The sequence below is a fragment of the Notolepis coatsorum genome (genome assembly GCF_963971535.1).
Source record: "Notolepis coatsorum genome assembly, chromosome: 5".
Lineage (NCBI taxonomy): Eukaryota > Metazoa > Chordata > Actinopteri > Aulopiformes > Paralepididae > Notolepis > Notolepis coatsorum.
Window position 1 is genome coordinate 104,454,902 of NC_140169.1, and position 12,591 is coordinate 104,467,492.

Below are 12,591 nucleotides of genomic sequence, written 5' to 3' on the forward strand. Positions count from 1 at the left end.
CCCCCACCTGCGCCGTAATATTTAGAGACTGCGCTGCCCTTCCAAGTCCTACTATAATAAAGGACATATTGGATGCCTTTGTTAACACACACACACGCACACACGCACACACCTGCTCTGCATCAACTCTTGACAGTCAGGAGCCAGGCCGATCTGACTTACTGAGTGACTGCTGGGGGAAAAGAAAAGCTGTCTACTCTCAGCGCTCGGAGCGAAAGTGATTCGAGAGCCGCCCGTTATCATCCATTGCATCAAAAGGATGCTCTTATATCACACCAGATGAATCAAATCTAAATCTTGCAACATAAAAAAAGAAATCCCATCTGTAATGATATCCTGAATTTCCCCAAGGGGATGAATAAAGTATCTATCTATCTATCCCCTCCAACTGGCGCCAAAACGCTGAGAGCAGACGGAGACTGGGTCCAGATCACGTCTTGCTCTTTTACAACGGTCTTGTTCGCTGTGATAAACATTGGAGACGGGAAAGGGCCTTTTTGCACCAAACAAGCAAGTGCAAAGAGTGGAGTGGGTGGCCAGCGATGGACGCGGTAATTTGACGCTGTTGCCGTCGATACACATCAGCGGGTGTGTGTTCTGGGCAGCGACCGGGCTGGTAGTGAAGGTTGACGGTGTGTGTTCTGGGCAGCGACCGGGCTGGTCGCGGGGTGACTCACCGTGTCAAGCGTCTGCCTGGTATGGGCGGCAGACACGCAGAAGCGCGCCCTGGACTCGATGATGGGCGTGGCGGGGAACCCAACCACCACCGTGCCAATGTTTCTCTTCAACATCTCCCGGCCAAACGCTCTGCAACAAAACAACGGCAACATTATTAAAAACCCAGAGCAAGATGTAGCAAGCATGAAGGGTGGGCCCCGACTTCTATGTCAACCGCACCGAAGATAGTGGTTCTCTTCTGTGATCTCTGGAGAAATCTTCAACTAACCAGGCAAACTCTGTCAAATTTCATCCCCAAGTTAAATAGTGGAAAACCATCTGGCTTCTTTTGGACATCTTAACCCTCAACGGTTAAGAAAAATATACTTTAAATTCCTTTGACAATTGAAAGACGGAGAAAGACACGTTAGCATAAAAATTATCAAGGAGAAGACATATTATACCTGGGGGATTAGGAGCGCTGGCTTAGCATGCGAGAGGTAGTGGGATTGATGCCTGCATCCTCCAAAGTTGCTTTCCCGAATTTCCCCAAGGGGGATCAATAAAGGAATATCTCATCTTATCTTATTAGCCGTCCTTAAAAGGTATCCAACAGTTTTCTATGAATAAGGAGAGCAACCTACCCTATTTTGGCTGGCATGTAAAGCATCATGGGCACGACGGGAGAGTCGTCGTTTCCGTAGATGATGAAGCCCATGTCACACAGTCTTCTGCGGAAGTAAATGGTGTTTTCTGACAGCTGTCTGAGGCGATCGGCGCCTAGAGAAAGAAAAGCAAAGACGTTAATACAAATGTAAACTTTCAGGGCTACACTCTTTACCATGTGGTTTATCCTCATCAATTCCCTACAAATCTGCGAATTGAAGATGCTCCGTTAAGGATTTCTTTTCAATGCATTTGCTGTGCAAATTCAGTGATGTTTCTGATGTTGGTAAAGAAACAACTTTATCCATTATAATTCCATTATTCCTTCTGGTAGTAGAGTAGTAAGTAACTTATCAAAGATAGTGTGGAGGTGAAATAATGAAACGGGCTGATCGAAAGCAGCTCAGAGGGACTATAGAGTGGAACACTGACTGAAATCACAGCTCATTTGATATATAATTAGATATATATATTTAGAGAAAATGTCATATAATTTGACTCACTATCATTTCCCAAAATGAGTCATGTGGGTTTCACGAGGCGCGGGAGTTGGTGGGCATATATTCAAATGGGGGATGTGGAGGTTTTGACTGAATATGTCTCATTCTTCTGTCTCAAATCAAGGCATATATTGGACCATTCTGAGTGAGTGAGAACATAAGTCTTACACAAAATGAAAAGATCAGTTTGAGGCTTGTTCAGCTATTTCAGAGCCTCCACGAGAAGAGACCATGCCGACTTAGGACACAGGAGGGATAATCATTTTCATCTAGGGCTGCACAATTCGAAAAAAAATCACGATCTTGATGCGATCCCCCCTATGCGATCTCATTTCTAAATTATGAATGAATGAATGAATGAATGAATGAATGAATTCCGATCAAAGGTAAGGACTATCTGACGTCAATTCCACCATGATCCTACAATGATTTCATATCGATCCAGCCAACCAACGTATGTAGTATTCAAAACTAATGCCGTTGCTGGCGATCAGAGCATCAAAAAACGACCCCCCCCCCCTCCCTTTGATGCATTCATGATGAAACATAATACCTATTATATACCTTTGATTTGGAAACAGTCCAGGCGAGCAACGCGAACGCCTTTAGCAAAATTCACATATCGCTCAATAAACGCAGCTTCCAGGAATTAGCCAGAATCATTCTGAAACTATACAATATTCAACACGGGATAACACGCAAACGTATACATGACAAAAAAATGAATTTTTCTTTTTTACATGTTGGACGAGAGATAGTGACTGTCAAATGAGTATAGTATTGTCTCCATAGCTATAATATAGAATATAGATATAGCCCTACAAACATCGTGACGCACAGTGAAAATCCCCCTATCTTTTAAAGCGTGGCCCATTGACTACAAGGATGGATGAAACGGCTGGCGCTGAATGTGTTAAAAATTATTATTAAAAACGTTTTTTTTTTCTTTACTTTTTTTTTTATGACGAAAAATCGTGTGAAAGAATCGTGATCTCAATTCTTAGAGAAAAATCGTGATTCAGATTTTAGCAAGACTCGTGCAGCCCTATTTTCATCCCATGCACTGACACAGCTTGGAATGAGTCATTTCCCTACATATCCAGCAGCAGCTACTGCACACCTGGCGGGGCTGCAGGGGGGATCCCTCCCATGGTCTCTTCTACTTTTCCCCAATTTAGGATTTTGTGAGAGTTTCAATATCAGGGGGGTGTCATTCCATCGTCATGTGGGCCTGTGAAGCTGCTTGAGACGTGCAACTGTGATTTACGACAAAACACATACACTTGATTTGACGTGACACGTTTCTATCGATAGGATTATGAGTGGAGGGGTCAAAGGGGGGCAACCAAAAAAGCCATTGATCCACAGATCTCAGATCCCGATTAGCCATCTAGGCTCACTGTGTGGACAGCTTCATCTACACTCACCGTGTGGACGGCTTCAGTCAAGACCCTTACAACGCAGCGGCGGCAGAGATAGCATCTTATTCAAATAATTCACCTCTTGGCTCACAGAGCCAACAACAGCCAACATCTGCCCAGCTGTGTTGAAAAACAGAGCAGAAACACGAGGGCTTCAAAGCAACCCAGAGACACAACAAGTCTGAAACCATATTCACTCACTCCCCTCTTCTCTCCAAGCCCAGGAATCCAACAGTATTCTGAACATTGAGTGATTAGTTTAGCGGGGGGTGGGGGTGGATGGATTTCTTTTCAAGAGCGAGGACATTCTTTTCATATCGACCTTTAAATCGAGGAATGTGTCTAGTGAACAGTCCTCCACCAGCAGCCTGAACGTAGCAGCGGCGAGACCCTCAGCAGGCCGCTCCGCTGTCACTCCCATCGGGTGACGGCGCGACCGCGACTTCAAAGGCTCAAAATTCAAACAGTAACTGGGGCTGCAACCAATCAGACTGTCAATGTTACTCTTCCATTAGGGAAACTTGTCAAGCTGAGCTGGAGAGCAAGGTCAGCCTTTCTGGCTTCCCCCCCCATCGGAGTTAAGGCCTGGGAAAAAGAGCTGATGGATGTGTAGATGCTGTGTCAAGAAGAAAGTAGGCATAGAGGTCCCAACCGCCGACACTGGTTCACATGTTTATTCTTCTCCCTAATGGTCCAGGATAGGGATGGGGGGGGGGGGGGCAGGGTAATCTGATCTTAAATCAGCGCTTTAAGGGCAACTGGTACCTTGAAGGCCCATCAGAAGTCAAAGAGAACCACCCTGCTGAAACAACAAGACCCGGGAGTGACCTGGACCAGCGGGTATGTGTGTGTGATGAGTCCAGCAGAGTGATCTGACCAGATCCATGTCCCCCCCAGCACCATGCCGCTTTGTACTCAGCTGGATGGCTAACACACCCATACACACACACACACACACACACACACACATCTGAAAAACACACACACACACACACATCTGAAGGCCATAAAGGAAGAGTGTGGGAGTCAACACTACCACTTCCAAGAGCTTCAATCAGTATGAGCCATCTCTGAGAGAAGCAGGGAACGGACTAACTGTCCACCAGTTCTAACCAAAGACTTCTATATCTAACAATATCTATAAAGGCAGGAATCTCTGTCCGTCTGTCTGTTCTTCGCATATCTCTGGAGATGTTCATCTGATCGACTTCACACTTGGTGGGTGTATTGCTGAGGGCCAAAGTCAGTCCAGTGTGGAAGGTGAAGTTGATTGGATGCACGGCTCTTGAGAATGCCCACAAACAGCAACACTACAAGCAGCTCTTCCATGGGGCCAAGCGATTGGCCAGTTCTGAAAGGGCACTCATACTGGCCACTAAACCAGTTCCAACTACCTCGTAGACCGGCACCATCAGTGCAGACAGAGAGGAGATGGGAGACCTTGGAGCAATGTGAAGCGCATACATGTAGTACGAGAGATAACAATCACAGCGGCTGTTTGTCTTTCTCAACTGGACCCCTCCGATAATGTTACACCGTTGGCTACATTTTCCCACACTGTGCTACACAGTTTGGTTTCAGTAGAACCAGACACCTTTCAAAGGGAGACAAGCCAAGTCATTCTCACTTCCTGCAATGAGTCATAGAGCAGCGGGCTCCATTCACCCCAATGAGATGGACCGGTTTTGACTGAATGTGGCAAAATTATTTCTTTACCATAGAAATTGAGGTAAATAATATATTGGACCGGTCTCTTACAGGTTGAAGGTGTTCTGAAATGTCCACATCTTTGTGACCTGTAGATCCAGTGCAAAAACAAGTTTGTTTTGAGACTTATTCTGAAATCATGGGAGAGAGAGCGGGGGGGAGAAAATGTATGAATGTGGATCAGAGCCTTGGCATTAAGTGGCCTCAACAACGCATGCGCAGATTGCCCACGGAGTCTCTCTGGATTGTCCAGAGGGCTAGGTTCATCAATCTGCACATGAGTAGTTCGGGAGTAGGTGCGATAAAGTGACTATAGCTCGGCCGAGAAAGTGCCGATCAACTTGGGATTGGTCTCTCCGTGTTCAGGAGACTCGGGCGTATAAAAGTATATTGGATCATGTCTCCAGCACCCCCACAGTCGTAGCTACAATCCCTTAATGTCAAGGCTCTCATGATCACATTCATTCATTTTCTCCCCCGGCTCTCTCTCCCCATGAGCTCAATGTAACGTGGAGGTGCAGTGGTCTATAGTGTAAAAGTCCCGGCCACTGAGGAGACAGGAACTGTTCCATTTCATCCCACTGGTACAGCTTTGAATGTCTTATTAAAGCATCTCTAGTATGACTGATCCCCCCCCCAGAAGCCCATTGGTGGAAAAACAAGCTAAAGCAAGTCTCTCTAGAACAGGAAATGGCTGTCACTGAACAGGAAATTGACTCTTTTAATTATCCCACATGAATCAATAAGGGCGGGTGAACATGTACAGAGTGTGTATGATTCTTTGACCTACACTCACCATGCAATTATGACTGGCCTGTTCTTGCCGCTCCCTTGTTGATTTATTTATATCTACCAGGTAGCCACTGATAGCAGCTTTATCACGTGGCGTGGGATGCAGATTGTAAAGGTAAATAAACACTCTCGGTACACACAGGGTAGGGAGTCAAAGTACAACTAAGGGTGGCAAAATGTGCAAGACTGAAAAATCCCACGATGACCAAAAAAACCTCTTTCCGTAGCATATTGTTGGGAATACGTTCACCTTGCCTGAGAGTAAGCCTATGGCATCACACAGCTAATGGATTTATTATTGAATTATACAGATAGTATGTTTGGGTGTGTGAGTGAAGCACCTCTCTGTCTCACATTCTTTCATTTACTATGTATTTCTATAATTACATTTAGTTTTTATTAGGTTCGAAAATTATTTAAACAATGAACATTTTGCAGTCTTTGTGATGGATATAAAACATGTTTACAGATATGATAATATGAATTGTAAAGATTGTTCAGCCCTACTCGACACCAGCTTTGTGACACCCGACCTAAAAACAGGGACACCTTTTTACGACCCACATAGTCAAGCATAACAAGAATGAAGAACCATGAGAGATCACATAAAAACATAATCGTTTACTTTTCAGACCAACTTGATAACAATTTGGGATTTAGACTTCAAATTTTAAATTCATTATTTCACAAGAAAAAAAGGGGGGGGGGGGTCCCACGATCCCCAGGTTGAGAACCACTAACTCAAAACACACTAGTACAAGTAATGGTCTTATATTGAGACGCACAAGAAACAAGCCTAGAATCCAGTCTGGGTCCTAATCTCATATTTAGGAACTCCTGCATTGCATGCAAATAGAAACCAACTCAACTGTTAAGATTGATAGAAGCCCAACTGTGTTCAGAGACACAGGGCAATACTGCCATCTTGTGGTTACCAGTGGCGTGACATACCAAGCAGTGCCAGGTACTTTGTAATCCCAAAATGGACCAGCAAAACACTTTCCAATTGACCCAGAAACAGGGCTAAATCTAGGACAACATTTCTAATTGATTGGGTAAAGTCCAAGAGAAATGAAAAGGAAAAGCCGCCCCCCCAAGAATAGTTCCTTCAGTCCACTAAGCAATACTATGGTGTAGGACCAACACATCCCACTATAATAGTGCATCATTAAGGCCCGCTTCCACATGCGCGTGTATGTGTGTGCGTGTATGTATGTTTGGGGAGGGGGGGGATACATTGCCTCTCCACATACCAATCTGATTTGCCATCTCTTATCTTGGAAAAAGAATAATCGCCAAAAGAACAATACTGCATGCATAATTGCAGAATAACTGTATGTGAGTATCAGCAGTGTGAAACAATGCATGGTGTTTGATGTAAGATCACTGATGCCAGATCACTGATGCCAGATCACTGATGTAAGATCACTGATGTAAGATCACTGATGTAAGAGCACTGATGTAAGATCACTGATGTAAGATCACTGATGTTAAGATCACTGATGTAAGATCACTGATGTAAGATCACTGATGTAAGATCACTGATGTAAGATCACTGATGTAAGATCACTGATGTAAGAGCACTGATGTAAGATCACTGATGTAAGATCACTGATGTTAAGATCACTGATGTAAGATCACTGATGTAAGATCACTGATGTAAGATCACTGATGTAAGATCACTGATGCCAGATCACTGATGTAAGATCACTGATGTAAGATCACTGATGTTAAGAGCACTGATGTTAAGAGCACTGATGCCAGAGCGCATTTGACTGAATCGCGAGATGTAGCACATCCTACCTGTTCAGCAACACTGTTGCAAACGTTGCTCCAGAGACACTATACCAGAGCTAGTCTAATGTACTATTTTATATTAACACTCTTAGACAGACTGACTAATAGACTGTGGCTACTAGGTTACATATTCTGTATTTGTGCAAGGGTTTTTCTCTCCGTGTACATCCCGTTCTTGCAATTCAACTCGCAACAATGAATGTACTTGAGGCTACGAGTGGACTGACGGTGACACAGCTACCACGCATATTTGACGTGAAAATTAATTATTGAGTTTGGGACCATGAGATGTCTGGCTAGCAAGCCGGCTATGTGTTACAGGTCGAGTAGCGGATTCATTTAGAACGGCGATTAATCTTGAGCTGAACTACATATTAACCGTTTTAACGCACACCTGCCGGACAATCAGAAAAGAGTATTCACCCAGATCATGGTGTAAGTGATTTTGTTATTATAATTAAGCACCCTTGGTTGGCACTTCTCTGTAGCATGTAGTATGTGGGTTTGCTAGCGTATATCTTTTGCCTTTCCTTGTTCATTCTCCTCAAACACAAAGCATCCAAGCAGCTTATTCTGCCGCCTTCCTTCTCAATCCAAACCGGTCACGGAGGCTCTGCACCCGCCATCTTTAACTAAGCTAAAAACACTGTGACAAGACCCACAAACTATGTTCAAGAGAGGTGGAAGAAGGCGGTCAGGTGGCGTAACGGAGATTGCGTTCGTCACCAACCCCGGAGACGCTAGGATTCGCCTGTTCGAATCCAGCTCACAGCTCCGGGGTTGTCACCAGCTTGGCTGGCCGTTCACACTTGGGAGAAGCTGGCGGGGTGGGTCCGGGTCGTTGTAAACAGCGACTCCTACAGTTCGGTCGGGGCGCCTGCTAAGCGTGGATAGGATCTAAGTGGGATAGTGTGATTCTTCCACACGCTACGCCCTCTCAGTGAGAATCCGCGCTGCCAGGTGAAAAGAAGCGGTTGATTGGCTGGACGTGTGTCGGAGGAAGCAATGCGCAGCGACCAGGAAGGGGATTGGGAATTGGCATAACAACTAACATTGGGATGGGAGAAAATCGGAGGAAAAAGGAGGGGGGAAAAGAATATATATAAAAAAAAAAGAGGTGGAAGAGATGAGACTTGAGATGAGAGAGAGAGAGAGGAGTCCCCTGAGAACACAGTGAGTGAGAGGAGGCGGGGCTATGAGCAAATGAGTATCGAAACCGCTTCAAATATTCAGAATCGATATGTATCGATAAAATCGATACTTTTGACAACACTGCAGCCAACCTAAACCATCCCCCTTCCCACGGGACATAACTGTGGTTTATTATATACACCATACACACTATCCTAGTTCATTAGTGTGTGTTTAACTGTGGTTATAATATACACCATACACACTATCCTAGTTCATTAGTGTGTGTTTAACTTTGGTTATTATATACACCATACACACTATCCTAGTTCATTAGTGTGTGTTTAACTGTGGTTATAATATACACCATCATACACACTATCCTAGTTCATTAGTGTGTGTTTAACTGTGGTTATAATATACACCACCATACACACTATCCTAGTTCATTAGTGTGTGTTTAACTGTGGTTCATAATATACACCATACACACTATCCTAGTTCATTAGTGTGTGTTTAACTGTGGTTATAATATACACCACCATACACACTATCCTAGTTCATTAGTGTGTGTTTAACTGTGGTTATAATATACACCATCATACACACTATCCTAGTTCATTAGTGTGTTTAACTGTGGTTATAATATACACCATCATACACACTATCCTAGTTCATTAGTGTGTGTTTAACTGTGGTTATAATATACACCACCATACACACTATCCTAGTTCATTAGTGTGTTTAACTGTGGTTATAATATACACCACCATACACACTATCCTAGTTCATTAGTGTGTGTTTAACTTTGGTTCATAATATACACCATACACACTATCCTAGTTCATTAGTGTGTTTAACTTTGGTTCATAATATACACCATACACACTATCCTAGTTCATTAGTGTGTGTTTAACTGTGGTTATAATATACACCATACACACTATCCTAGTTCATTAGTGTGTTTAACTGTGGTTATAATATACACCACCATACACACTATCCTAGTTCATTAGTGTGTGTTTAACTGTGGTTATAATATACACCACCATACACACTATCCTAGTTCATTAGTGTGTGTTTAACTGTGGTTATAATATACACCATACACACTATCCTAGTTCATTAGTGTGTGTTTAACTGTGGTTATAATATACACCATACACACTATCCTAGTTCATTAGTGTGTGTTTAACTGTGGTTATAATATACACCATCATACACACTATCCTAGTTCATTAGTGTGTGTTTAACTGTGGTTATAATATACACCATACACACTATCCTAGTTCATTAGTGTGTGTTTAACTGTGGTTATAATATACACCATCATACACACTATCCTAGTTCATTAGTGTGTGTTTAACTGTGGTTATAATATACACCATCATACACACTATCCTAGTTCATTAGTGTGTGTTTAACTGTGGTTATAATATACACCATCATACACACTATCCTAGTTCATTAGTGTGTGTTTAACTGTGGTTATAATATACACCATCATACACACTATCCTAGTTCATTAGTGTGTGTCTACGTACCCAGTGTGCTGCCGTCCTCTCCCATGATGGTCTTCATGGAGGAGATGATCTGCTGGACCACTGGAGGGGAGATGGAGGTGGCATACAGCGCACTGTGGGAGTGGCTCCGCAGGTACTCAATCAGCTCCTGGTGGAGAGAGAGAGAGAGAGAGAAGGCATTCTGGTTAGACCGCCATAAGCTTTCTCCATCGTTGAGGTCGGCGTTATTGGGTGGAGGGCCCCTGACATGCAAACTGGGTTGGGTTCCTTGAAAGAAAAACCCTGATTGAACTAAAATTATAATAATATTCACATGAAAGACATCCAACTGCATTTCCACTCAAAAGCCAACATGAAAGCCATGAACAGATGTTTTTCTTGCACTGTGTGGTTTGTATGTAATGCCTAATCATTTACACGGTTATACTTGAAAAGTGCTTGTTCTACTCTAATAGAAACTGAAAGTCCTCTCTCTCTTTTTTTTCTTCATTCCTCAGAACTGTGTAAGCATGTGTGTTCCCCCTTCACATCCCCTTCTCATGTGATGACTAAGGCTCGGAGTCATTCTGGAAAGTGACAGGAAATCACCGTTGAGGAAATGCCCCCGTCATTTCAGCTCCTGTGGTATCGGCTGTTATTCCTGACAACTTAGTCACAGGGCCTTGACAGATACACCTGAACAAACACCTTGAACCCAGCAACACATGATCAGATTAGCAACACATGATCAGATTACATGCCACACTCCCATGCTGCCTCAACACCTGTACATTGATCACACATAGGCCAAAACAGCTCTGCCCCGAGTGCCTTCAACTCATTCAGCGGCAAACACGTAATATTACGTGTTTCCTTTCCAACGCTTGAGCGGCAAACACGTAATAATAAGTTTTTAGATCCTTTGATCTTTTTCCTCTGATCCCCGTTCTAAATCATCATCCGGATCATTCTAGCCGCCCCTGGCCCGTTTGCCCACGTTGGAATTGCAATGCCGATCGAATATCGCCAGGTGGCAGTAACGCCTACCTTTGAACTGGAATGGCTTGGTGTTGATACACATTTTCCTTTTTTGGTAAGGGCTCCTCCTCCTGCTTGAACAGAGATTTACAACGATCGCCTCGAAATTCCGTTGCCGAAGCGAATTTTCCATCGAAACGTGTATAGACATAATACACTGGTAATCGCGATGGCGATGCGATCACTTGGAATTATTCTTTTTGGAATACCTTCTGGCTAAGGCAAGGTATATTCTATGTCTATTTTACAGAACCTGAAACATGTTTTTCTAACGATCACAGTTTTGTGTTTTACCGGACGTAAAACATGCTCGACAAAATGGCGGCTGGGTGGCGCAGCGGACTAAGCGCTCGTCACCAACGCGAGAGACACTGGTATCGAATCCGGCTGTCAGTGTTGCCTCCGGCTTGGCCGGCCGTCATACTGGCTCAATTGGCAGAGTCAGCGGGAGGGAAGCCGGTGGGTGGTAATCTGTTCGTTGTAAACAGCGACTCCTACAGGTCGGTCAGGGCGCCTGCACAGCGAGGAAGGGAGATGGTGAGGGTAGTGTGAGCCTCCCACACGTTACACCTCACCAATGAGAGTCCGCGCTGGCAGGTGAAAAGAAGTGGCTGGCTGACTCCGCATGTATCGGAGGGGACATGTGATAGTATCTATCAACCCTCCCTAGACCGACCAGTGGGTGGCACATGTGAGCAACAACCAGGAAGGGGAGGGGGGAATTGGCATGACTAAATTGGGATGGGAGAAAAACACAGAAAAACAGGAGGAGAAAAGTGGATAAAAAAAAAAACATGCTCGACAAACACGATTACAGTTTTGAGTTAAAACGACCCCCCCCCCCCCCCCCCCCCTTGATGATTTTGTGAAGGTAGCTTTGATTTGGGAATATTTGGGGTTTCAGGGGATCAACCAGAACGGTTTGGGCTTATTGCATATAACGCGTTTTATCTCGCGTTCTATGGAAAAATACTGGATTATCTTGGAAATGCGCAATGTTTAGCGTGTAATAAACTACAAACTACAGATAGATAGATAGATAGATAGATAGATAGATAGATAGATAGATAGATAGATAGATAGATAGATAGATAGATAGATAGATAGATAGATAGATAGATAGATAGATAGATAGATAGATAGATAGATAGATAGATAGATAGATAGATAGATAGATAGATAGATAGATAGATAGATAGATAGATAGATAGATAGATAGATAGATAGATAGATAGATAGATAGATAGATAGATAGATAGATAGATAGATAGATAGATAGATAGATAGATAGATAGATAGATAGATAGATAGATAGATAGATAGATAGATAGATAGATAGATAGATAGATAGATAGATAGATAGATAGATAGATAGATAGA

General features: G+C 43.5%; 1 protein-coding gene across 2 annotated transcripts in view; it reads right to left on the reverse strand.

The window, feature by feature from the left end:
• sptlc2b (serine palmitoyltransferase, long chain base subunit 2b) overlaps positions 1-12,591 on the reverse strand; it is a 47,270-nt gene that overhangs the window by 4,595 nt on the left and 30,084 nt on the right. Inside the window, exons 9-11 of one of the 2 annotated variants that reach the window (XM_084314934.1) lie at positions 10,216-10,342; positions 1,302-1,437; positions 678-807 (exon numbers count right to left, since the gene is read on the reverse strand). In XM_084314934.1, the coding sequence (XP_084171060.1) occupies positions 678-807; positions 1,302-1,437; positions 10,216-10,342 (393 nt within the window). Of the gene's footprint in view, positions 1-677; positions 808-1,301; positions 1,438-10,215; positions 10,376-12,591 lie in introns of both variants that reach the window. The other variant, XM_084314933.1, reaches the window with a different exon arrangement.